The following is a 26,629-nucleotide window of genomic DNA, read 5'->3' as shown; positions in this document are numbered from 1 at the left end:
GTATTCGGGCTCCCGTGACCTATAGCACACGTTTTCTTGGCCGAAAACGGGCCTGGAGGCCATTTTCACGGTTTGGACCTTCCCCCACGTTTTTGACCCCGGTTGCCGGTCTGACCGTTATCGGGCTCCCATGACCTATAACACACGTTTTCTTGGCCGAAAACGGGTCCGGAGGCCATTTTCACAGCTTCGGACGATCACCCACGTTTTCAACCCCGGTTGCCGGTGTGACCGTATTCGGGCTCCGGTGACCTATAGCACACGTTTTCTTCGCCCAAAACGGTTGCGGAAGCCATTTTCATGGTTTCGGACCTCCCGCCATGTTTTCAACCCCGGTTGCCGGTGTGTCCGTATTCGGGCTCTCGTGACCTATAGCATACGTTTTCTTTGCCGAAAACGGGCCTGGAGGCCATTTTCACAGTTTTGGACCTTCCCCCACGTTTTCGACCTCGGTTGCTGATCTGACCGTTATCGGGCTTCCGTGACCTATAGCACACGTTTTCTTGGCCGAAAACAGGTCCGGAGGCCATTTTCACAGCTTCGGACGGTCACCCACGTTTTCGACCCCAGTTGCCGGTGTGACCGTATTCGGGCTCCGATGACCTATAGCACACGTTTTCTTGGCCGAAAACGGGTCCGGAAGCCATTTTCATTGTTTCGAACCCTTCCCCCATGTTTTCGACCCCGGTTGCGGTGTGTCCGTATTCGGGCTCACGTGACCTATAGCACACGTATTCTTGGCCTGAAACGTGTCCGGAAGCAATTTTCATAGCTTGAGACGATGTCCAATGTTTTCGACCCCGGTTGCCGGTGTGATCGTATTCGGGCTCTAGTGGCCTGTAGCACACATTTTCTTGGCCGAAAACGGGTTCGGAAGCCATTTTCATGGTTTCGGATCTTGCCCCACGTTTTCGACCCCGGTTGCCGGTGTGTCCGTATTCGGGCTCCCGTGACATATAGCACACGTATTCTTGTCCGAAAACGGGTCCGGAGGCTATTTTCACGGTTTCGGACCATCCCCCTTGTTTTCGACCCCGGTGACCAGTGTGGTCATTTTCGGGCTCCCGTGACCTTTAGCACACGTTTTCATGGCCGAAAACGGGTCCGGAGGTCATTTTCACAGCTTCGGACCATCCCCCAGATTTTCGACTCCGGTGGCCGGTGTGGCCGTTTTCGGGCTCCTGTGACCTTTAGCACACGTTTTTTGCGGCAACAAAACGGGTCCGGAGGCCATTTTCACGGCTTCGGACCATCCCCCATGTTTTCGACCCCGGTGACCAGTGTGGTCGTTTTCGGGCTGCCGTGGCCTTTAGCACACGTTTTCTTCGCCGAAAATGGGTCCGGAGGCCATTGTCACGGCTTCGGACCATCCCCCACATTTTCGACACCGGTTGTCGAGGTGGCCGTTTTCGGGCTCCTATGACCTATACCACACATTTCCATGGCCGAAAACGCGTCCGACGACCATTTTCATAGCTTCGGTCCATCCCCTATATTTTCGATTCCGATACCTGGTGTGGCCGTTTTGGGGCTCCCGGGAGCTATAGCACACGTTTTCTTAGCTGAAAACAGGTCTGGAGGCCGTTTTCACGGCTTCGGACTATCCCCCGGGGTTTTGACCGTGGTTGCCGCTGTAACCGTTTTCTGGCTGCTGTGACCTTAGCACACGTTTTCTTGGCCAAAAACGGGTCCTTTCATGGCTTCGGATCATCCCCCATGTTTTTGACCTCGATGGCTGGTGTGGCCATTTTCGGGCTCTCGTGACCTGTAGCACACGTTTTCTTGGCCGAAATTGGGTCCGAAGGCCATTTTCACGGCTTCGGACCAACCTACACGTTTTCTACCCCGGTTGCCGAGGTGGCCGTTGTCGGGCTCCCATGACCCATAGCACACATTTTTCATTGCCGAAAATGGGTCTAGAGGCCATTTTCACGGCTTCGGACCATACCCACATTTTCAACCTCGGTTGCTGAAGTGGCCGTTTTCGGGCTCTGGTGACCTATACCACACGTTTTCATGGCCGAAACATGTTCGGAGGCCATTTTCACGGCTTCGGACCATCCCCCACATTTTCGACCCTGATGCCCGGTGTGGCCGTTTTGGGGCTCCTGTGACCTATATAGCACACACGTATTCTTGGCCGAAAACGGGTCTGGAGGCCATTTTCACAGTTTCGGACGATCACCCATGTTGTCGACCCCGGTTGCAGGTGTGACTGGATTCGGGCTCCGGTGACCTATAGCACACGTTTTCTTGGCCGAAAATAGGTCCGGAAGCCATTTTCATGCTTTCGGACCTTCCCCCACGTTTTTGACCCCGGTTGCCGGTGTGATCATATTCGGGCTTCCGTGACCTATAGCACACGTTTTCTTGACCGAAAACGGGTCCGGAGGCCATTTTCATAGCTTCGGACGATCCCCCACGTTTTCGACTCCGGTTGCCGGTCTGACCGTATTCGGGCTTCGGCGACCTATAGCACACGTTTTCTTGGCCGAAAACGGGTCCGGAAGCCATTTTCATGGTTTCGGACCCCCCCCCCCCATGTTTTCGACCCCGGTTGCCGGTGTGTCCGTATTCGGGCTCCCGTGACCTATAGCACACGTATTCTTGGCCAAAAACGGGTCCGGAGGCCATTTTCACGGCTTCGGACCATCCCTCATGTTTTCGACCCCATTGACCAGTGTGGTCGTTTTCGGGCTCCCGTAACTTTAGCACATGTTTTCACGGCAAGAAAACGGGTCCGGAGGCCATTTTCACGGCTTCGGACCATCCGCCACGTTTTTGACCCCGGTGGCCGGTGTGGCTGTTTTCGGGCTCCCGTGACCTTTAGCACACGTTTTCACAGCTAGAAAATGGGTCCGTGGCCATTTTCACGGCTTCGATCCATACCCCATGTTCTCGACCCCGGTTGCCGGTGTGGCCGTTTTCGGGCTCCCGTGATCTACAGCACACATTTTCACGCCCGAAAACGGGTCCGGAGGCCATTTTCACACCTTCGGACCATCCCCCACGTTTTCGACCCCGGTTGCCGGTGTGACCGTATTCGCGCTACCGTGACCTATACCACACGTATTTTTGGCCAAAAATGGGTCCGGAGGCCATTTTCACAACTTCGGACGATCACCCATGTTTTCGACCCCGGTTGCCGGTATGACCGTATTCGGGCTCTTGTGACCAATAGCACACGTTTTCTTGGCCGAAAACGTGTCCGGAGGCCATTTTCACAGCTTCGGATGATCACCCATGTTTTCGACCCCAATTGCCTGGGTGGCCGTTTTCGGGCTCCTGTGACCTGTAGCACACGTTTTCTGGGATTGCAAATGGGTGTAGAGGCCATTTTCACGACTTCAGATCATCCCCACGTTTTTGACCCAGGTGGCCAGTGTGGCCGTTCTGGGGCTCCCGTGACCTGCACACGTTTTCTTCACCGAAAATGGGTCCGGAGGCCATTGTCACGGCTTCGGACCATCCCCCACATTTTCGACCCTGGTTGTCGAGGTGGCCGTTTTCGGGCTCCTATGACCTATACCACACATTTCCATGGCCGAAAACGCGTCCGACGACCATTTTCATAGCTTCGGTCCATCCCCTATATTTTCGATTCCGATACCCGGTGTGGCCGTTTTGGGGCTCCCGGGAGCTATAGCACACGTTTTCATGGCCAAAAAAGGGTCTGCAGACCATTTTCACTTCTTCGGACCATCTCCACGTTTTCGACCTCGGTTGCCAATGTGGCCGTTTTTTGGGCTCCCGTGACCTATAGCACACGTTTTCTTAGCCGAAAACAAGTCTGGAGGCCATTTTCACGGCTTCGGGCTATCCCCCGGGTTTTCGACCCAAGTTGCCGCTGTAGCCGTTTTCTGGCTCCTGTGACCTTAGCACACGTTTTCTTGGCCAAAAACGGGTCCTTTCATGGCTTCGGACCATCCCCCATGTTTTTGACCTCGATGGCTGGTGTGGCCGTTTTCGGGCTCCCGTGACCTGTAGCACACGTTTACACGGGCGAAAACGGATCCAGAGGCAATTTTCTCGGCTTCGGACCTTCCCCCACGTTTTCGACCCAAGTTGCTGGTGTGGCCGTTTTCTTAGCCGAAAATGGGTCCGGAGGCCTTTTTCACTCCTTCGGACCATCCCCCACATTTTCGACACCGGTGGTCGGTGTGGCCGCTTTGGGGCTCCCGTGACCTATAGCACGCGTTTTCTTGGCCTAAAATGGGTCTGAAGGCCATTTTCACGGCTTCGGACCATCCCACACGTTTTCTACCCCGGTTGCCGGATGTGGCCGGTGTCGGGCTCCCATGACCCATAGCACACGTTTTCTTCGCCGAAAATGGGTCCGGAGGCCATTTTAACGGCTTCGGACCATACCCCCAAGTTGCTGAAGTGGCCGTTTTCAGGCTCTGGTGACCTATACCACACGTTTTCATGGCCGAAACATGTTCGGAGGCCATTTTCACGGCTTCGAACCATCCCCCACATTTTCAAGCCTGATGCCCGGTGTGGCCGTTTTGGGGCTCCCGTGACCTATAGCACACGGTTTCATGGCCGAAAATGGGTCTGTAGGCCCTTTTTACGGCTTCGGACCATCTCCACGTTTTCGACCCCGGTGGCTGATCCTACCATTTTGGGGCTCCCGTGAACTATAGCACACGTTTTCTCTACCAAAAACGCGTCCGGAGGCTATTTTCACAGCTTCGGACCATCCATCACGTTTTTTATCCCGATTGCCGGTGTGGCCATTTTCGGGCTCCCGTGACCTATAGCACACATTTTAATGGCCGAAAATGGGTTCTGAGGTCATTTTCACGTCTTCGGTCCAACCCCCACGATTTCGACCCTGGTGGTCGGTGCGGACATTTTCGGGATCGGGTGACCTTTAGCACACGTTTTCACGGCCGAAAACGGGTCCTGAGGCCATTTTCACAGCTTCGGTCCATCCCCCACGTTTTCGACCCCGCTGGCCGGTGTGGCTATTTTCGGGCTCCCGTGGCCTTTAGCACACGTTTTCACGGCCAAAAACGGGTCTGGAGGCCATTTTCACAGCTTCGGACGATCACCAACGTTTTCGACCCCGGTTGCCGGTGTGACCGTATTCGGGCTCCCGTGACCTATAGCACACGTTTTCTTGGCCAAAAACGGTTCCGGAAGCCATTTTCATGGAGTCGGACCTTCCACCACGTTTTTGACCCTGGTTACCGGTCCATCCATATTCGGGCTCCCGTGACCTATAGCACATATATTCTTGGCTGAAAACGGGTCTGGAGGCCATTTTCACAGCTTCGGACCATCCCCCATGTTTTGAACCCCGGTGACCGTTGTGGTCGTTTTCGGGCTCCCGTGACCATTACCACACGTTTTAATGGCCGAAAACGGGTTCGGTGGCCATTTTCGCAGCTTCGGACCATTCCCCACGTATTCGACCTCAGTGGCCCGTGAATCCGTTTTCAAGCTCCCGTGACCTTTAGCACACGTTTTCACGGCAAGAAAACGGTTCCGGAGGCCATTTTCACGGCTTCGGACCATCCGCCACGTTTTCGACCCCGGTGGCCGGTGTGGCCGTTTTCGAGCTCCCGTGACCTTTAGCACACGTTTTCAGACCCGAAAACGGGTCCGGACGCCATTTTTACGGCTTCGAAGCATACGCCATGTTTTCGATCCCAGTGGCCGGTGTGACTGTATTCGGGCTCCTGTGACCTATAGCACACATTTTCACGACCAAAAACGGGTCCGAAGGCCATTTTCACAACTTCGGACCATCCCCACGTTTTTGACCCCGGTTGCCGGTGTGACCGTATTCGGGCTCCTGTGACCTAAAGCACACGTATTTTTGGCCGAAAACAGGTCCGGAGGCCATTTTCACAGTTTCGGATGATCACCCACGTTTTCGACCCCGGTTGCCAGTTTGTCCATATTCTGACTCCCGTGACCTATAGCACACATGTATTTTTGGCCAAAAACGGGTCTGGAGGCCATTTTCACAGCTTCGGACGATCACCCACGTTTTCGACCCCGGTTGCCGGTGTGTCCATATTCTTGCTCCCTTGACCTATAGCACACGTTTTCTTGGCCGAAAACGGGTTCGGAAGTCATTTTCATGGTTTCGGACGTTCCCCACATTTTCGACCCCGGTTGTTGGTGTGTCCATATTCTGGCTCCCGTGACCTATAGCACACACGTATTCTGGGCCGAAAACGAGTCCGGAGGCCATTTTCACAGTTTCGGATGATCACCCATGTTGTCGACCCCGGTTGCCGATATGACCGGATTCGGGCTCCGGTGACCTATAGCACACGTTTTCTTGGCCGAAAACGGGTCCGGAAGCCATTTTCATGGTTTTCGACCTTCCCCCACGTTTTCAACCCCGGTTGCCGGTGTGATCGTATTCGGGCTCCCGTGACCTATACCACACGTTTTCTTGGCCGAAAATAGGCCTGGAGGCCATTTTCACGGTCTCCGACCTTCCCCCACGGTTTCAACCCTGGTTGCCGGTCTGACTGTATTCGGGCTCCCGTGACCTATAGCACACGTTTTCTTGGCCGAAAACGGGTCCGGAGGCCATTTTCACAGCTTCGGACGATCACCCACATTTTCGACCCCGGTTGCCGGTGTGACCGTATTCGGGCTCCGGTGACCTATAGCACACGTTTTCTTGGCCGAAAATGGGTCCGGAAGCCATTTTCATGGTTTCGGACCATCCCACACGTTTTCGACCCCGGTTACCGGTGTGTTCGTATTCGGGCTCCCGTGACCTATAGCACAGGTATTCTTGGCCGAAAACGGGTCCGGAGGCCATTTTCACGGCTTAGGACCATCCCCCATGTTTTCGACCCCGGTGACCAGTGTGGTCGTTTTCGTTCTCCCGTGACCTTTAGCACACGTTTTCACGGCAAGAAAACGGGTCCGGAGGCCATTTTCACGGCTTCGGACCATCCCCCACGTTTTCGACCCCGGTGGCCGGTGTGGCTGTTTTCGGGCTCCCATGACCTTTAGCACACGTTTTCACGGCAAGAAAACGGGTCCGGAGGCCATATTCCCAGCTTCGGACCATCCGCCACGTTTTCGACCCCGGTGGCCGGTGTGGCCGTTTTCAGGCTCCCGTGACCTATAGCACACGGTTTCATGCCCGAAAACGGGTCTGTAGGCCATTTTTTCGGCTTCGGACCATCTCCACGTTTTCGACCTGGTGGCCGATCTGGCCGGTTTGGAGCTCCCGTGAACTGTAGCATACGTTTTCTCTGCCGAAAACGCGTCCGGAGGCTATTTTCACGGCTTCGGACCATCCCCCACGTTTTCGACCCTGGTTGCCGGTGTGGCCGTTTTCAGGCTCCCGTGACCTATAACACACGTTTTAATGGCCGATAATGGGTCCCGAGGTCATTTTCACGTCTTCGGTCCAACTCCCACGATTTCAACCCCGGTGGTTGGTGCGGCCATTTTCGGGATCGGGCGACCTATAGCATACATTTTCAAGGCTGAAAATTGGTCCTGGGGCCACTTTCACGGCTTCGGACCATCCCCCACGTTTTCGACCCTGGTGACCGGTGTCACCGTTTTGGGGATCCCGTGACCTATAGCACACGTTTTCTTGGCCAAAAACGGGTCCGGAGGCCATTTTCATAGCTTCTGTCCATCCCCCACGTTTTTGACCCCGATGGCCGGTGTGGCTGTTTTCGGGCTCTCGTGACCTATAGCACATGTTTTAATAGCCGAAAATGGGTCCCATGGCCATTTTCATGGCTTCGAACCATTCCCAATGTTTGCATCCCTGGTGGCTGGTGTCGCATTTTTTGAGCTTCTGTGACCTATAGCACACGTTTTCTTGGCCGAAAACGGGTTCGGAGGCAAGTTTCACGGCTTCATACCATCCCCCACCTTGTCGACCTCGATGGCTGGTGTGGCCATTTTCGCGCTCCCGTGACCTATAGCACACGTTTTCATGGCCGAGAATGGAACGGAGGCCATTTTCACGTCTTCGGTCCATCTCCCACGTTTTCGACCCCGGTGGCAGGTGTGGTCATTTTCGGGCTCCCGTGACCTATAGCACACGTTTTAATGGCCGAAAATGGGTCCTGAGGCCATTTTTACAGCTTCAGACCATTCCCAACGTTTGCAACCCTGGTAGCCGGTATCGCAATTTTCGGGCTTCCGTGACCTATAGCACACATTTTCTTGGCCGGAAACGGGTCCGGAGGCCATTTTCATGGCTTCAGACCATTCCCAACGTTTGCGACCTCGGTGGCCGGTCTTACCGCTTTCGGGCTCCCATGACCTATAGCACACGGTTTCATGGCCGGGAACGCGTTCAGATGCTATTTTCACGTCTTTGGTCCAACCCCCACGTTTTCAACCCTAGTGGCCGGTGTGGCCGTTTTTGGGCTCCCGTGATCTATAGCACACGTTTTCATGGCCGAAAACGGGTCCGGAGGCCATTTTCACGTCTTCAGTCCATCCCTCACATTTTCGACCCCGGTGGCTGGTGTGGCTGTTTTCAGGCTCCCGGGACCTATAGCACACGTTTTAATGGCCGAAAATGGGTCCAGAGGCTATTTTCACGGCTTCGCACGATCCCCCACATTTCTGACCCTGGTGGCCGGTGTTGCCGTTTTCGGGCTTTCGTGACCTATAACGTTTTCTTGGGCGAAAATGGGTCCGGAGGCCATTTTCACGGCTTTGGACCATCCCCCACATTTTCCAACCCCGGTGGTCGGTTTGGCGGTTTTTGGGCACCCGTGACCTATAGCACACGTTTTAATGGCCGAAAATGGGTCCTGAGGCCATTTTCACGGCTTTGGACCATCCCCAATGTTTCAACCTGTGGCGGAACCGCTCAAATTAACTTAGCTAAAGCACCAATAAGCTGCCTAACACGCGATCATGTACTTTAATCAAGTTAACTCGGCAGTCCGTCGGATTTCATCCGATAAACCACTTCACAGGACCGAGAAAGCATAGCTCACAAGATGGTGACTACTTCCAGAGATTACAATAGATCATCCAAATTAAACAAGTGCAACAAGATTATTACAACATTGAGTTCGAAATTCAAACATAGTTGCAGAGTTTAAATAGTGGAAATAAACAAACAGAAGCTAACGTCGTTGCCGGACATCATGATGAAGCCGATCATGACATCAGTGATCCCGGTCCTAGCCGTCCGAGGAGGGATCCATCTCGACCATCCACCCAGGAGGAAGCTGGGGAGGCCAAGTGCCACTTGCAGCAAGCTCAGAGGCATCAACCTCACCTGAAAGAGATATGCCACAACAAGGCTGAGTGACTACGCTCAACAAGACTTAACCGATCGGTGGTACTAATCCACCAACACCTAGACATGCAAGCTTTTTGGCTCTGGGGTTTGTTTTTGCCAGAAGCGACTAGAGTAGGTCCTTACTTTCAATATTTTAGCCGCAAGTTCTAAGTCATTTACCCATCTAAGTTAGCAACTATACTAAACAAACATAGTTTTCAAAACAATTTATGACAAGTATTAATATTAACATCATTATCAAGCTCCATTCTTACTCAGCGAAGCATAGCGATCAAGTAGTCCCAAACTGTGAGAGGCAGACGAATCGATTTGAATTTCTTAATCATGTATGGCGAACCTAATCTCACGACATCCGCGCACCACGAAGGGTCGCTTCACTTGTCCGTCGTCCCCATCAATTCCCAGACCCGAGTCGGGCCCACTTCCCTTGGTGCAAGGCTCCATAGACCTAGCCTCTGCCATCCTATGACTGCACTTGTCACCACATGCGGCCGCAAGGGAACTTCGTTCCAGAGACAGTGGAACGATCCGCTCACGTCCTGGTTCAATCAGGTACTAGGCTTCCCCATCCCATACTAGGTATGAGATTAGTACTTTCAAACACTTGATCACGAACACTATCACATCTCAACCTTAGTCCAATTTCGTGTGGACAGACGGGGCAATCCACTGACCACCAAAATAGTTCATAGAGCCCAGCCCCATCCATCGTCCTTATAGTTGTAACAAAAGGATAGAAAACAACTCCTATAACTCGCGAGTGATAGTCAATCACTCGACTTTCCTTGAGTCCTATTAAGCATTGCAACTGCTCGGCCTATCATACTAGTGTTCCAAATAAAGGGGTACTATGTTCATGAATCTATGGTTTCAATCAAATCCTAGAAACGTAAATGCACAATCAAAGCAACCAATATATATTGCAAGTAGTTAAAGATAGGATTTTTATGCTCCGGGGCTTGCCTTCACGCGGGAAGGTAGCGAATAGGGACTCCCTCTCTACCGAGTCCTGAAGAAGACTAACCGCTTTGTGTGGACCGCCGAGGCCCAGGAGGCGCTTGACCGGCTCAAGCACATCCTGACGAAGGCCCCAATCCTGGTCCCACCGACCGATGGGGAGCCACTCCTGCTCTGCATCGCAGCAACCACCCAGGTGGTTAGCACCGCTCTAGTGGTGGAGCGAGAGGAGGAGGGACACGCCCTCAAGGTGTAGCGCCCGGTGTACTTCATCAGCATGGTCTTGTCCAAATCCAAGACCCGCTACCCTCAAATCCAAAAGCTCATATACGCAGTCCTCATCACGAAGAGGAAGCTGCGCCACTACTTCACCTCCCACCCGGTGATGGTCGTGTCATCGTTCCCCCTCAGCGAAGTGATTCAGAATCAGGATGCCACAGGATGGATCGCAAAGTGGGCGCTCGAGCTTATGGACTAGGGCATCACCTACGTCCCCCGGACAACCATCAAGTCCCAGGTACTCGCCGACTTTGTCGTGGAATGGACGGAGATCCAGACGCCATTAGCATCAGAGAAGCAGGAGTACTAGACAATGTATTTCGACGGGTCGCTGATGAAAGCTCGCGCCGGAAAGGGCCTGGTTTTCGTCTCCCCCCTCGGCGTGCGCATGAGGTACATGATCCGCATCCATTTTCCCGCATCTAACAATGTCGCCGAGTTTGAGGCTCTCCTTAATGGGCTTCGCATCGCCATCGAGCTGGGCATCCGACGGCTGGACATCCGGGGCAACTCTCAGCTAGTCGTTGAGCAAGTCATGAAGGAGTGGAGCTGCCACGATCCCAAGATGGCGGCGTACTGCAACAAAGTCCGCAAGCTCGAGGAAAAGTTTGACGGTCTGGAGCTCAACCACGTCGCAAGATGCTTCAACGAGGCAGCTGACGAGCTGGCAAAGGCGGCGTCCGGTCGGAAGCCAATCCCCGACGGCGTCTTCATCAGTGACCAGCATAAGCCCTCGATATGCTACAAGGAGCCGGGAGAGGCTGGCAATGTGCCACCTATTCCGGACTCGGGAGCCGACCCGGGAGAGGTCGGCAACACGCCACCTGTCCCAGACTCGGAGGTCAATCCCTCTGACCCCGAGGTCATGGAAATCGACACGAATCTAGCGGAGGGGCCCGACCCTCCACCTGACTGGAGAGTCCCGTACCTCAATTACCTCATCCGCGAGTTGCTCCCGACGGACAAGACAGAAGCGCGAAGGATTGCCCGCCATGCCAAATCCTTCGTCATTATCGACCAAGAGCTCTACAAGCGGAGCCATACCAGCATCCTGCAACGCTGCATCCCGATCGAGCAGGGAAAGGCATTACTCTAGGACATTGACGCTGGAGCCTGCGGCCACCACGCCGCACCAAGAACCCTCGTCGAGAATGCCTTCCGACAGGGCTTCTACTGGCCGACGGCGGTAGCCGACGCCACCCGCGTGGTGCGCACCTGCGAAGGATGCCAGTTCTTCGCGCGATAAACCCATCTTCTCGCCCAAGCACTCCAGACCATCCCCATTATGTGGCCCTTCGCGGTCTGGCATCTGGACCTCATCGGGCCCTTCAAGAAGGCGCTTGGGGGCTTTACCCACCTGCTCGTCGCCGTCGACAACTTCTCGAAGTGGATCGAGGCACGACCAGTTGCGCAGATCAAGTCCGAGCAGGCGGTGCAATTCTTCACCAACATCATCCATCGCTTCTGAGTTCCCAACTCCATCATCACGGACAACGGCACGTAGTTCACCAGGAAGAAATTCCTCAAGTTCTGCAATGATCACCACATCCGAGTGGACTAGTTGGCTGTAGCGCATCCCCGCACAAACGGACAGGTTGAGCGGGCTAACGGCATGATATTCCAGGGTCTCAAGCCACAGATATTCGACCGCCTCAACAAGTTCGGCGGCCAATGGGTTGCGGAGCTCCCCGCAGTCCTATGAAGCCTGAGGACAACCCCCAGCAGGGCAACCGGCTTCACCCCGTTCTTCATGGTCTATGGGTCCGAGGCAATCCTCCCCACCGACCTGGAGTATGGGTTGCCGAGGGTCAGAGCATATGACGAACGAGGGAACCAAGCATCTCTCGAGGACGCGCAAGACCAGCTCGACGAAGTGCGTGACGTGGCCCTGCTGCACTCGGCCAAGTACCAGGAAGCTTTGCGACGGTATCACAGCCATAAGGTATGGGGTCGGGCCTTCAACGTCGGTGACCTGGTGCTTCGCCTCGTCCAAGACAACAGAGGTCGGCACAAGCAGACCCCTCCGTGGGAAGGTCCTTTCATCATCATGCAAGTACTGCGGCCGGGCACGTACAAGTTGGTGACCCCCGATGGGCAGGTCTTCACCAATGCTTGGAACATCGAGCAGCTAAGACATTTCTATCCTTAGCTATTATTTCCAAGTTTGTACATACATAATTCCGTCATCTTTTAGTTTGTGAAAAGGGGCTGTTTTGAGTTGCCCTCGCTAAAGTTTCGTCCCAAGCTTAGGGATATCCGACCCAGGGTCGCATATCCCTCGGGGGCTATCAAGGGCTCCGGCCCAAGACACTTGGCGTCTTCTCAAAACACCATCTTTTTGAACCGACCCTCTTCCAAAATGTTTGGGCGTGAAAAGAAAGGAGTGCGCGAATGACGCTCGGGCAAGACCGATCGGACTGCGAGAAACCTACGCTCTAGCAGCTACGGCGCCTTTGCTCATCGGCACTTCCTAACGCGTCTGACTCGCGCTCTGATCTTTCCAAACCCAAAAAATAGAAAGAGAATCGAAACCTTTTTCCAAAAATTGCATGAACCAAAAAGGCCTCTATGGCCATCACAAAAGCAAGTTCAAAATTACTTAACTTATTTACATATTTTTGGGCATCTTGGCCTGATACAGCTAGCTCATCCCCGGGTCCTACGGCGGGATGGCTTCATCCTCCAGGAGCTTCACCAAGGCCTCTGCTGGATTGAGCACCGACGTGTCGATCTCGTCCAGCTCGGCCTCAAAGTAGCCGGAGGCGTACCCCCCCGCTCATCGCGTCGAAGTTGATGCCAGAGTAGCGAGAGCCGAAGATGTCGAAGGCCCACCTCACACCAACATGGAGCGCCTCTCGAGCGATCTCACGGGCCCACCGGTACGTCCCGAGGACACGAGCCACTAGCGTGCTCGTCCCCTCCTCTTGGACCACACTGAGGTCCTCGCAGACGATGCGAAGAGCGTCCCACAGGTTGGCGAGCTCGACGTGCTCCGCATCGGTGGCGTCCCTCAGCCGGGCGAGGTCGGCCTCAAGGCCTGTCCAGAAAAACCCGCCAAGTCAGAAACCAGCGCAACATGCTAGCAAGAAGACAACGAAAGCCTTATCCTCAGATTGGGCTCTCAGCAGACATTCCTGGTCGAGCCCTTGAGACACAGCGGTCTAAAGCCCCTGCATCTGCGACTCGAGTTGACTGACCTCCGCCCCAAGGTCGGCCGCCACCCTCACGGCCTCAACCTTCCGGCCCGCCTCGAGGTCGCGCTCCTACCGAGCCGTGTGTCGCTCGTGCCGGATGCGCTCAACGGTTTTTTGAAGGGCCTCATGCTCCTTCCTCAACCATGAGAGCTCCTCGGCATCATGGCGGGCCCTCTCGGCAGCGGCCCGGAACTTGTCCTCTGCCCTTCGCGCGCCTTCGTGCGCCTCCTGCTCCCACGTTCGCAGGTCGGTGGTGTTCTGCTGGGCGGTGGCGAGCTGCCCGGTCAGCTCCCCGGTCCACCGCAGCTCCCTGGCGAAGCGCTCCCAGACCCCCCGCTCACGCCGGAGGAACTCGGATTTCCCCCGGCTGCATTCCTGGAGGGCCTGCAGAACGATTTTTGCTCAAGAGCCGTCGGGAGAAAAAAGGGACGGAGAAATGAAAGAAAAATAACCACCAAGGAGAACACCGTACCTGACCGCCAGGAACAACAATGCCATCAAGCTTCCCCATCGTGGATGACAGGGCGGCACGGACGTGTTCGAGTCTACCCTACACCTCCTACCATCTTTTCCGCTCCCCGACATCGTCCAGCATGAAGCGGGGCCTCTGTGGATCCTCACGGGACATCCAGCGCACGGTCGGCCCTCCCCACACGTTGGGGTCACGACCAAGCGGGATGAGGGCACAGGAGGACTCTCCGACCAGCCCCGACGGCGCCACCATCTCCACCACCGCCGCCGTCCCCATCGTCGCCGCCGTCCCCGCCATCGCTGTCGGGGTAGGCACTACCGTCTCCACTGCCGCCGTCGTCTCCATCGTTGCCGCCACCGTCTCCGCTACCGCTGCCGTCTCCACCGCCGTTGGCGCCACCTCCACGGCCGGCGTCTCGGACATTGGTGCCTCCCTCCCCAGCTCCTCCTCTGCCTCGTCATCAAGGTTTATCACCTCCTTGGATGAAGGAACCCCAGGAGCAGCATCTTGTCCTGCAGGGTCAGTTGCGGGGGCAGAAGGCGAGACACGGGTCGGCCCCTGCTCCTACCCGACTGCGGAACCCTTTCGCCAATCGCCGCCGGGGAGGCCGCCTCCACAGGGGGCACCGCGGCCCCTCCAACGACACTACCGCTCAATCCCGGCGGGGTCATGGTTGGCCCCACGGAGGCGATCGACACCCGGAGCGCCTTCTTCAGCACCAGTGGCAGGACGAAGTCCCACAGAGCAGCACTGCGAGATGATGACAACCTCATCAAAAACATCTCGACTCTAGGAAGGGAATAAGGTGCGCGAGAACTTTCCACTTACCTCGCAGTGGTACAAGGGCGGCGAGCGCACTTCGCCTCTGAGCTCGACGCCGACCCTAGGACATCCAATAGCAGCCGCTTGCCGCTACCCCTCTGCTCGTGTGACGCGGGCACAGGGCCGGGGGTCGGTCCTGTTGATCCCTGAGGCGCGTCCCTCGCCAACCCCCAGGGCACGGCCTCCGAGGCCTGCGGGGTCGGGCCCTGTGCGGGTGGTCCGCTCGACCTGTCCCCCGCGTCCGGTTGAGGGGGCTGGTCCCGGATGATGAGCGCACCCGGCACGAAGGCTGGAACATAACCCTCCTCCTCCTCCTCCTCGGTCTCATCTTCATCATCCTCATTGTCATCGTCGTCGTCCGACGCGACCGCGCCCCTCCACTTCCTTTGGAACTCTTTCGCGGCCCTCTTCCTCTTCCTCGTCGTCTCTTTGTCTTTCCTCCTCTTCTGCTTTTCGGTGAGGAAGCGGTTCTGCTGCCGCCGCGCTGTGTCCTCTGGCACCGGCGGGCGCGAGGTCATGACCTGGTTTAGCTCACCCTGCAGATTCAAAGACTCCGCGTCAGAACGGCAAACTAGAAAATGCAGGAAAGAAGAATGAGAGTGCAAAATTGTCACCAGCGTGACGAAGTCCTCGTACGGGCGCATCGGAGGGTGACCCGGCACTGGGTAGATGATGTCCCTGTCATCCAACGCCTCCCGGACGCGCTGCTCGATCTCGGCATCGGCAAGCACGCCCGTCGCAAGGACGGTGCCGTCAGTCGCCACGTCGGGAACCATATCGCCGAGCGCACAGGCCCGGAGCATCAGTGGCACCACCCTCCGAGCGTGGTACGCCCCGATAACTCCGGCCCCGGTCAGACCCTCCTCCTTCAAGCGATTGATGGCCTGAAGAAGACTGGCGATGTGTTTCTTCTCCTTCTCAACCGAACCGTACGACCAGTGGTCCGGCGCCACCTCGATGACGTGGCCGGTGAACTCCGGCAAGGGGGACTTAGGGCAGTTCTTCACATAGAACCACTGCTGATGCCACCCCTTGTGGGACGCCGCGGTCTTCATCGCCATGTACTCCCTGGCGCGATTCTGGCGGAGGTGGATGCCGGCGCACCCCATCGGCACCGGAACCGTCCGCACCTGGATCCCCCTCTTCTCGATCTTGTGATGTAGGCTGACCGTGAAGAAGTATTTCTAGAGCGAGAAGTTGGGCTCGATCCCCAGGTACCCCTCGCATAGCGCGACGAATGCCGCGATGTGCTTGATCCCGTTGGGGTTGAGGTGCTGCAGCTCGAGCCCGTAGTAGTGCAGCAGCCCGCGGAAGAAGAGGCTCGACGGAGTCGTGAACCCCCTCTTGTGGAAGTGCGCGAACGAGACGACGTATCCGTCATCCGGCTGCGGCGCATCCTCCTTCCCGGGGTAAAGCCACTCGTTCTTGGCAGTCCTCTCACAAAGGAGGCCCTTCTTCACGAGGCCGGTGGCGCGCGCGGTGCTGAAGTTCGAGCGCATCCAGGACTCCATCGCTAAAGGAATGGAAGGCTTAACGGCGGGGGCGGAGAAGGCTGCTGCGCTGGAGCGAAGGGAGGCGAAAGGTGCGCAAGAAGACAAGAAAGGCTAGAGACGAGTGCGGGGCGGAATCGGCAAGGCGTATGCGGATGGAGACGACAAGGAAATCGCTCGAGTCCTTGCTGCCTACAACAAGGCAGCCGATTCGGTCATTGCAGCCCCTCCTTCTGATAAGCTTAGGGGCTTTTTGGTTCCGTTTGCTTATTTTTAGCACGCGTCACATCGAATGTTTAGATACTAATTAGGAGTATTAAACGTAGACTATTTACAAAACCCATTACATAAGTGGAGGCTAAACGGCGAGACGAATCTATTAAGCCTAATTAAGTCTAATTAATCCATCATTAGCAAATATTTACTGTAGCAACATATTGTCAAATTATGGACTAATTAGGCTTAATAGATTCGTCTCGCCGTTTAGCCTCCGCTTATGTAGTGGGTTTTATAAATAGTCTACGTTTAATACTTCTAATTAGTATCTAAATATCGATGTGACGGGTGCTTAAAAATAAGCAGTCTAAACCAAACCAGGCCTTAAAGTGATGGAGTCAACTTTCAAACACGCCGGCCAGCGGCGCATGATCAATACTGTACTGTACCGTCGTTCATCTGTTCCATCGTCACCATCACTCCGAAAGTGACAGCATGCACAACATATATCTATGATCGCCCATTTACTCAATTAATAATATTTACTACCATGCATCATATCGTTCCTTTCCTCTAAAACACACCACATCAATCGCTGTGCGCAGAAGCATTTGACTGATTGGGTTGTCATTTCTTATAGGAGGACAAATGCCTTTTCCTTCTTACCCACTTTTGTACCATCTAAACTTTTTTTTAAGAGCTAGCTAATGTGGGGTCCGTTTTTAACACTGTTGTATTAACACTAAGAGAGAAACGACTCTCGATCCAACCCTTTAGTCCCGGTTGGATGTGGATTCGGGACTAAATCAGCTCTAGTCCCGCGTCTAAATTAGCTAATGTGGGGTCCGTTTTTAACACTGTTGTATTAACACTAAGAGAGAAACGACTCTCGATCCAACCCTTTAGTCCCGGTTGGATGTGGATCCGGGACTAAATCAGCTCTAGTCCCGCGTCTAAATTTCAGAGTTCATGGAGACCCCTTTAGTCCAGGTTTCTAGCACAAACCCGTACTAAAGGTGACACTTTAGTCCCGGTTGGTGTTACAAACCCGGACTAAAGCCTCACACCCCTTTAGTCCCGATTTATAATAAATACCGAGACTTTCTTTTTCAGCATGTTTTGTAATAAATAAAGTAGTTTTTCCCAACCAGGACTTTTAGATTCGGGGTATAAATTAAATATGTAGATTTAGGGTATAAATATGTACCAGTAGGTCTTGTAAACGTATTCATCGATAATACAACTTCTCTCGGCTTCACGCCAAACCCTAGTTTTAGTAGTTTTCAACATGACTCGGCAGCGACCAGTTCAAAAGAACCTATTGCCGCAACCAGTTCAAAAGAGTCTTTCAGCATGACTCAGCTCTAGTCCTGGGTCGCTGTTTTCAGACTCCCGTTACATATAGCACCCGTTTTCATGACCGAAAACGTGTCCGGTGGCCACTTTCACATCTTTGTCCATCCCCCGTTGTCATGCTCCTGTGACCTGCACAATTTTTCATGGCCGAAAATGCGTGCGGAGGCCATTTTCACATCTTCAGTCCATCCCCCACATTTTCAACCCCGGTGACTGATGTCGCTATTTTCAGGCTCCCGTGACCTATAGCACACGTTTTCATGGTTGAAAATGCATCCGGAGGCCATTTTCACGTCTTCGGTCCATCCCCAATGTTTTTGACCCCGATGGCTGGTGTTGCTGCTTTCGGGCTCCCGTGACCTATAACACACGTTTTCATGACCGAAAATGTGTCCGGAGGCCATTTTCACGTCTTTGGATCATCCCCCATGTTTTCTAGCCCGGTGGCCGGTGCCGCTGTTTTGGGCTCCCATGAACTATAGCACATGTTTTCATGGCGGAAAACGCGTGCGGAGGCCATTTTCACGTCTCGGGTCCATCCCCCACGTATTCAACCCCGGTGGCTGGTGTGGCCATTTTTGGGCTCCCGTGACCTATAGCACATGTTTTCATGGACGAAAACGCGTCCGGAGGCTATTTTCACGTCTTTCGGTCCCGCCCCTAAATTTTGGTCCTCGGTGGCCGGTGTGGCCATTTTCGGGCTCACGTGACTTATAGCACACGTTTTCGTGGACGAAAACGTGTCAAGAGGCCATTTTCATGTCTTCGGTCCATCCCCCACGTTTTCGACCCCGGTGGCCGATGTCGCTGTTTTCGGACTCCCATGACCTATAGCACATGTTTTCGTGGTTGAAATTGTGTCCGTAGGCCAATTTCACATCTTCAGTCCGTCCCCATGTTTTCGACCCCGGTAGCCGGCGTTGCTATTTTTGGGCTCCCGTGATCTATAGCACATGTTTTCATGGCCAAAAACGCATCCAAAGGCCATTTTCACATCTTCGGTCCATCCCCCACGTTTTCGACCTGGTGGCTGGTGTGGCCGTTTTCAGGCTCCCGTGGCCTATGGCACACGTTTTCGTGGCCGAAAACACGTCCGGAGGCCATTTTCACGTCTTCGGTCCATCTCCCACGTTTTCGACCCCGGTGGCCGGTGTGGCCGTTTTCAGGGTCTCGTGACCTATTGCACACGTTTTTGTGGCTCAAATTGGTCCGGAGGCCATTTTCACGTCTTCGGTCCATCTCCCACGTTTTCGACCCCGGTGGCCGGTGTGGCCGTTTTCAGGGTCTCGTGACCTATTGCACACGTTTTCGTGGCTAAAAATGGTCCGGAGGCCATTTTCATGTCTTTCGGTTCAGCCCCTACATTTTAGTCCTTGGTGGCCGATGTGGCCGTTTTTGGGCTCCTGTGACCTGTTGCACATATTTTCGTAGCCGAAAACGCGTCCGGAGGCCATTTTCACGTCTTCAGTCCATCCCCACATTTTCAATCCCGGTGGCTGTTGTCAAGCTCCCGTGACTTATAGCACATGTTTTCATTGCCCAAAACGCGTCCGGAGGCCATTTTCATGTCTTCGGTCCATCCCCCATGTTTTCAACCCCGGTGGCCAGCGTCACTGTTTTCGGGCTCCCGTGACCTATAGCACATGTTTCGTGGTCGAAAATGCGTCCAGAGGCTATTTTCACGTCTTTGGTCCATCCCCCACGTTTTCGACCTCGCCGGCCGCCGTTGTCAGGCTCCCGTGACCATAGCACACGTTTTCAAGTCCGAAAACGTGTCCGAAGGCTATTTTCACGTCTTCGGTCCATCCCCAACGGTTTCGACCCCGATGGCCGATGTCGCTGTCTTCGGGCTCCTGTGACCTATACCACATGTTTTCATGGCCAAACATGTGTTCGGAGGCAATTTTCTCTTGCTTGATCCAGCCCCTACATTTTAGTCCTCGGTGGCCGGGGTGGCCATTTTCGAGCCCCCGTGACCTATAACACACATTTTTATGACCGAAAACACATACGAAGACCATTTTCAAATCTTCGATCCATCCCCTACATTTTAGTCCTCAGTGGACGGTGTTACCGTTTTCAGGCTCCACTGACCTATAGCACATGTTTTCGTTGCCGAAAACGCGTCCGTAGGCCATTTTCACATCTTTGGTCCATCCCCCCACATTCTTACCCCAATGGCCGGTGTCGCTGTTTTCGGGCTCCGTGGCCTATAGCACACGTTTTCGTGGACGAAAACTCGTCCGGAGGTCGTTTTCACGTCTTCGGTCGATCCCCCACGTTTTCGACACCAGTGACCAGTGTCGCCTGTTTTTGGGCTCCTTGACCTATAGCACATGTTTTCATGGCCGAAAACGCGTCCGGAGGCTATTTTCACGTCTTTGGTCCATCCCCCATGTGTTCGACACCGGTGGCCGGCGTCGCTGTTTTTGGGCTCCCGTGACATATAGCACACGTTTTCGTAGCCGAAAATGCGTCCGAAGGTCATTTTCACGTCTTCGGTCCATCCCCCATGTTTTCGACCCCAATGGCCGGTGTCGTTGTTTTTGGGCTCCCATGACCGATAGCACACATTTTCGTGGTCGAAAACGCGTCCAGAGGCCATTTTCACGTCTTCAGTCAATCCCCACGTTTTCGATCCCGGTGGCCGGTGTCGCTGTTTTCGAGCTCTCGTGCACGTTTTCATGGTCGAAAACGCGTCCGGAGGCCATTTTCACATCTTCGGTCCATCCCCCACGTTTTTGACCCCGTTGGCCGGTGTTGCTGTTTTCGAGCTCCCGAAAATAGCGACACGAGCCACCCGGGTCGAAAATGTTAGGGATGGATCGAAGACGTGAAAATGACCTCCGGATGCGTTTTTGGCTATGAAAATGTGTGCTATAGGTCACGGGAGCCCGAAAATGGCCACATCGGCCACCGAGGACTAAAATGTAGGGGTTGGACCAAACAAGTGAAAATTGCCTCCGAACACATATTCAGTTAAGAAAACGTGTATTATATCTTGTTTTTCGTCCTTCCTACTGCATCCGATGGAGGTATCCGTGGGTTTATAACGTGGAGCTTCTTTCCTCAACCATGACCTATAGCGCATTTTTCTCTGAAATAACGCATGTCTTGTGGTTTTTTTTTCACTTGTTCAGATGATCCTACTCGTTTTCATCTCAGGTCTCTGGTGCAGGTAGTTTCCACCTCCCATGAGCCAAAGGACATGTTTCCTTGGCCGAACACGTGCCCAATGTCATTTTTCACTTGTTGGAGTGGTTGTCTTTTTTGTCCTAGATCTCCGATCTAGCTGTTTTCCACCGAAATGTGTGTCTACTAGCATTTCTCACTTGTCCTACTGGTTTTTATTCTGGGTGTTGCCTAGGAAATTAAATGGTGGAGTCAATCAGCTTGAGGCCGCACGGATGCAAAATACCCTACGAGATGTATGCTCTTGGTTACTTTAGCATTCGATCCCAGTTACCAAGCGTATGCCTCTCTTTGTATAACTCCCTCTCGGGGGAGGAGGAGCCTTCTTGTAAAATTTTCATTCCACCGCCTAAGGTGTGAATGCGGCTGCTTGGTCACTACCGCCTTGTCACCCCGGGTTTGCACAAAAAAATACCATCGATCTTAATTATTCCGGGTTGCACAAAAAAAAATAACATCGATCATAACTCAAACTGGTAGCAATTCATACTACACTCAGCAGAATTAATTCATAGTGTACTTAGGAGCAGGGTGGTAGCTAGACTCCGGGCAGCGGATCGAAGCGCGGAGTGGGAATGAGCACGAGCGGCTGCTTCCGTGCGGCGACGAGCCCCTCGGCCTCCTCCATGTCGAGCGGCGGCGCCTTGGAGTGCCCCTGCGGGATGGGCACCGCCCAGTCGAAGCACTGCACGAGCGCGGCGAGGAACGCCGGCACAGACACCATGGCGAGGCCCATGCCGGGGCAGGCGCGGCGGCCGCTCCCGAAGGGGATGAGCTGCATGTGCTGGCCCTTGGGGTCGACGCCGGCGCCGGCGCCGCCGGGCATGAAGCGCTCCGGGCGGAACTGGAGGGGCTCCTCCCACGATCCCGGGTCGCGGCCGATGGAGAAGATGTTGAAGAAGACGGAGGTCTTGGGCGGGATGGTGTAGCCGCGGACGTGCACGGGCTCGATGGTCTCCCGCTGCGCGAACACGGCCGGCGGCTGCAGGCGCAGGGTCTCCTTGAAGACGGCCTGCAGGTAGGGAAGCCGCGCGACGTCGTGCTCGCCCACCAGCCGCGCGCCGCCCACGACGTCGTCCACCTCCGCGCGCAGCCTGTCCAGGCACGCCGGGTGGTTGATGAGGTGCGACAGCATCCACTCCACGCTGGTGGCGGTCGTGTCGGACCCAGCGGTGAAGATGTCCTGTTCGTTGTCGTGTACATGTTGCATAAATTATTTGCATAAAAAGAGATGCAAAGAGATATGGTGTAGTACTGACGAGGATGAAGGCCTTGATGTTCTCCCTGGTGAGCTTGACCTCGGCGTTCTGGTCCTCCGCGGCGTCCATGAGGATGTCCAGCAGGTCCTTGGTGGCGGCCTTTGGTTGGCCGGCCGCCGCCGGCGACCGCCGCGCCTCCTCCTTTGCCGTGATCATGATCTCCATGAGCGCGTCGAACTTGTCCCTCACCTCGCGCGTCCTCCTCGTGAGCCCCTGCAGGTCCCACCCCCGGCAGATGCCGACGTAGTCCTCGAGGTTGAAGGCCCCCACGACCTCGGCGACGTGCTTGGCGCAGTCCCTCGCCGCCTCCGTCATGTGGCCCGGCAGCGCGCTGGCCACCATGCGCATGATGGCGTTGTTGGACATGCTGATGAGGTGGCGGCTGACGTCCACGGCCTCGCCCCTCGCCGCCGCGTCGCGCGCCGCCCGCAGCACGGCCGCCAGCTCCGCCTCCCGCACGGGGCGCAGCTGCTCGACGGTCCTCGGGCCCAGCAGCTCCGACATGCAGAGGCGCTTCATGAAGCGCCAGTGCTGGCCGTAGGGCGCGAAGGCGAAGCCGGCGTCGTCGTAGGCCAGGTGGCGCGTCACCACCGTCAGCGGCCGCTCCGGGATGCTGGCCTCGAACTTGAGGAGGTCGCGCGCGGCGTCGGCGGTGCCGGCGACGACGCAGTGCGTGGAGGGGCCGAGGCGCAGGTACACGAGGGGCCCGTAGCGCGCCAGGATGCGGTCGAAGGCCCGGTGCGGCGGCGGGCGGATCAGGTGCAGGTGGCCGATCAGCGGGAGAGCCATCGGGCTCGGGGGCAACCGGTGGCTACCGCTCCTCCTCCTGCTGACGAGCGCCGCCGAGAGTGCGAGGAGGAGCAGGAGGGCGGCCACAGCAGCGGCGGCCTCCATTTCTGGTTGCTTTTTTCCGTTCCTGGTGTGCTAGCTAGCTTCTCTCCGGCGGCGACGACAGAGCTTAGATTTTTTTGCCTTAACATATATAACAATTATATGGTGGGACGAGGAGGAAGGAAGGCCACCCATGGCACCTACCCGGCGTATCCATCGCTGAGGTTGGTCGATGGGCTTCGTGGCTACTGCTTTCATTTATATTGCAGTGTCGGGTAGGTGCCATATACGGGCCCGATTGCACCATCCAGCTCGCTCCAACGCTACCGATAATTCGTTTTGATATTTTTTTAGGTGCATAATAAAAACTATGTATTTAGACACAACACAAATTAACCTAGATGCATGGTAAAAGTTATATCTCTAGCAAAGTTAAAATAATTTACAATTTGCGAACTAAGCGTAGCTCAGCTGATAAGGTTTCTTGTGGTGGAACTTGTCCACCAGGGTTCGAGCTCTCAACTCGGCACTGGTGCTCATTTTCCTAGATTTATTCTAGGATGTAACCGGCGCTATTCTTTCAGTGGTAGGCGGTATGCCGTCGACAGCGAGACCCTAATGGTGACTTCATCGATCTCGAGGATTTGTCGGCTCAGTCTTTCGGAGGAGCTTGTATGAGTAGGGTTGTGTGCGTGTGTTCGTAGGAGCAAGTATACGTGCGTGTATGTGAGTGTCTACGTCTGTGCTGTGTGATTCGAAAAAAAACTTATAATTTGGAACGGATGGAGTACCAAGTAGAAAAACATATAAGAATGAACAAAAAAAAATTTATATCTATATCTTGGGCGCCGATAGGGTTGATGAGCTTGGAGCCTTCAGGTCCTTGTACCTACAGCAAGATCAAATAAAGATTGCTGACTTAATCATCAGTAAAATTAAGGAAATTAAATGATTACATCAATTTGTTTAATTTGCTGGATACATGCGGATATATATAGATTATGCATGCATGTATGTATTGCCAACTTGATCACATATATATAATTGGAAGGAATTATTACGATGTGTACGGTGAGAGTGGTCGCTCTGCTTTCGCCGGCTCTCTGCTGGAGGGTCTGGCTTTGGCTCACCCATTGGCTATTGACTTCACCTTCTCCGTTTCGTCCTCGGCGGGGGGTTCCTGCGAGTGGTTTCGTTAGGTTTGGTTTGATTTATTCACATGCTTCTGATAAAAAAACGTCCTTAATAGTCTTTTCTTTTTTAGAGGGATATTTTTTATAGGGTTTTGTCATTGATGTGGATCGCGGCAATAAATTACATAGATAACGAGAAGTCATTAAGGGAAAGCATTGGAGGACTAATGAGAAAAGGCTTATTTACATTTATTAAATGATAAGCTTGGTTGTGTTTCTTATCATTGTGTCAAGGTGAAATATCCCTACGTCAAAAGAGAATATAGGGAGTATTACATACCCTCTTGGAAGGGATGGCGGCGAGGAGCTGCTCCATTGGCAGCAGCGGCGCGGTTGTCTCGGCGATCACCTCCACCACCTTGCAGTAGGCCGCCCTCCTATTGTTGGCCATGCATCCGATGAGCTCCGCCACCTGGAGGTTGGAGACGAGGCCACCCACGTAGGTGTCCTCCATTGCCACCACCAGGTTGTGTGTCTCCTTAAAAGTGTCTGTCGGCCTCTCCATTCCTCCGGGCCTTATGATCTACTTACACCATTATTAATTGGCAGCATTCCTTACACCGTGTAATGTAATATAAATTTCATGCTCCGTCCGTCCCAGAATATAGCTATGTTTAGATTTTTTTCAAAGTCAAATATAAAAGAAAAATAATTGGCAGCATTATATTATTGGCAAATCGACAACGACACGTACAAGCTAAGGTAAGGTAGGAATTAATTAGAGCAGGAGGGAGTGCCTGCCTATACCGTGTATGGGATGCCACTGGCGATGAGTGCTTCTTCAGCTCGTCTCTTCCAGAGCAGAACGCCCCAGAACAAGCTGCTTGTTCATTAATTATTAGTTATATTTGCCAAGAAAATCGATTAAGCCACGAATTAGTATCAAGCAGCTAGTAGGCCGTTGTTGCTTATATTAATTAATTCCAAGTGAGATGGGATCGATCGATTACTTGAGGAGGAACGCAGGGAAGCCGATCCTGTTGGTGCCCAGGGATGTAACCAGGACGAAGTGCTCGACCTGTGCAGCAGTGGCTGCTTGTACAAGCTTGGTGGTGGCCATGTAGTCGATGCGGTACGGCCCCGTGACATCCAAGATCTCCTTCTCGCTGGCACCAATGGAGCACACCACCAGTGAAGCATTGCCGATGGCCTCAACGATGCCGTCCTGCGGCTGCTTCTCCAGATCACACTCCACGATCTCAAGCTTCTCCGAGGCTGCATATCGATTAATAAGATCACTATCATCAGCTCGATATATTAGATAGATGACACTGATCGAGATCGCATCGTTGTCTGCGTTGATCATCTCACGCGAAATCGCAGCTGCTGCGTTGCCGTCTAGTTTCAGCTGCTGGACGCTCTGGAAATCAATGCAGATTCATTCCTTCATTATTCATATTGATCATCCTCTCCATTGTATTGAGTAAATAAAATAAATAATTGATGCACAAGCAAGCTAAGTAAGGTACCTGCACCAGGGACGACGCCCTCTCCGCGTTCCTGACGGCAGCGCGGACACGGAAGCCAAGCTTGATGAGCTCCCTTACGGCTCGGGAGCCAACTCTTCCGGTGGCGCCGGCCACGAAGACGAGGTCTTTCTCTTTCTGCTGCTGCTGCGGCGGCGGCGGCGTCGCGGCACTAGAAGCGGAAGCAGAAGCACGAGGCGGCCATGCCCTTGGCCGGGCTGGTAGTGAGTTACTGCTACTGATCAAGCTCCTCTGCTTGAGCTTGAGCAGCCACGGACTAGGGCGACTGGTATTGCATGACGCCGGCGACGAAGAAGATGGGTGGCCGTGGCGCAGAGGCGACAGGGAGGCGACGGTGTCCATGCCCACTCCCAGCTCTTCTCACGGGAAAACTAAACACACCGACACGGCCGGATGAATTTTTTAGGATCCGACGTGGCGTCGCCGAGTCCACACTCTGGGATAGCGTGGGGTCCACCCCTAATCCCCCTTGTCGTTTCTCGTCCTCTCTCTTGCCCCGGCAACACCTCGCTTTCTTCCATTTAACTTGATTGAGCCCCACTTTTTATTCGGTTGCAGTTCTTTCTAGCTAAACATGAGGTTTACAGCCCATATATTTGGACTTGTGCCGTGG

At 54.2% G+C, this 26,629-nt stretch overlaps 3 protein-coding genes across 3 annotated transcripts; 1 reads left to right on the top strand and 2 right to left on the bottom strand.

Moving 5' to 3' along the window:
• The first annotated feature begins 11,069 nt into the window (after positions 1–11,069).
• Positions 11,070–11,600, top strand: LOC117842449 (uncharacterized). The gene has a single exon (XM_034722913.1). It carries the CDS (start codon positions 11,070–11,072, stop codon positions 11,598–11,600), a length of 531 nt encoding a protein of 176 aa, XP_034578804.1.
• A 10,044-nt stretch (positions 11,601–21,644) lies between these two features.
• LOC117843456 (cytochrome P450 93G2) lies at positions 21,645–23,938 on the bottom strand. The gene is made up of 2 exons (XM_034724040.2): positions 22,506–23,938; positions 21,645–22,429 (listed from the first exon to the last, which is right to left on the bottom strand). The coding sequence occupies exons 1-2, from the start codon at positions 23,397–23,399 to the stop codon at positions 21,785–21,787; spliced, it is 1,539 nt and encodes a 512-aa protein (XP_034579931.1). The 5' UTR covers positions 23,400–23,938; the 3' UTR covers positions 21,645–21,784.
• A 148-nt stretch (positions 23,939–24,086) lies between these two features.
• Positions 24,087–26,390, bottom strand: LOC140222017 (protein TIC 62, chloroplastic). The gene is made up of 7 exons (XM_072291995.1): positions 25,999–26,390; positions 25,841–25,889; positions 25,480–25,744; positions 25,277–25,349; positions 24,810–25,052; positions 24,398–24,516; positions 24,087–24,225 (listed from the first exon to the last, which is right to left on the bottom strand). Exons 1-6 carry the CDS (start codon positions 26,356–26,358, stop codon positions 24,463–24,465), a joined length of 1,044 nt encoding a protein of 347 aa, XP_072148096.1. The 5' UTR covers positions 26,359–26,390; the 3' UTR covers positions 24,087–24,225; positions 24,398–24,462.
• Positions 26,391–26,629: the final 239 nt, after the last annotated feature.

This window comes from Setaria viridis, chromosome 2 (assembly GCF_005286985.2).
Source record: "Setaria viridis chromosome 2, Setaria_viridis_v4.0, whole genome shotgun sequence".
NCBI lineage: Eukaryota > Viridiplantae > Streptophyta > Magnoliopsida > Poales > Poaceae > Setaria > Setaria viridis.
This window is presented reverse-complemented; position numbering and strand designations above follow the sequence as displayed.

Coding starts and splice junctions, on each gene's coding strand:
- LOC117842449 (XM_034722913.1), top strand. CDS start 11,070: ATGGCGGCGTACTGCAACAAAGTCCGCAAGCTCGAGGAAAAGTTTGAC.
- LOC140222017 (XM_072291995.1), bottom strand. CDS start 26,358: ATGGACACCGTCGCCTCCCTGTCGCCTCTGCGCCACGGCCACCCATCT. Junction 25,890..25,998: donor GGGCGTCGTCCCTGGTGCAG/GTACCTTACTTA, acceptor ATTGATTTCCAG/AGCGTCCAGCAGCTGAAACT. Junction 24,517..24,809: donor CCGCCATCCCTTCCAAGAGG/GTATGTAATACT, acceptor AACCACTCGCAG/GAACCCCCCGCCGAGGACGA.
- LOC117843456 (XM_034724040.2), bottom strand. CDS start 23,399: ATGGAGGCCGCCGCTGCTGTGGCCGCCCTCCTGCTCCTCCTCGCACTC. Junction 22,430..22,505: donor ACATCAAGGCCTTCATCCTC/GTCAGTACTACA, acceptor GACAACGAACAG/GACATCTTCACCGCTGGGTC.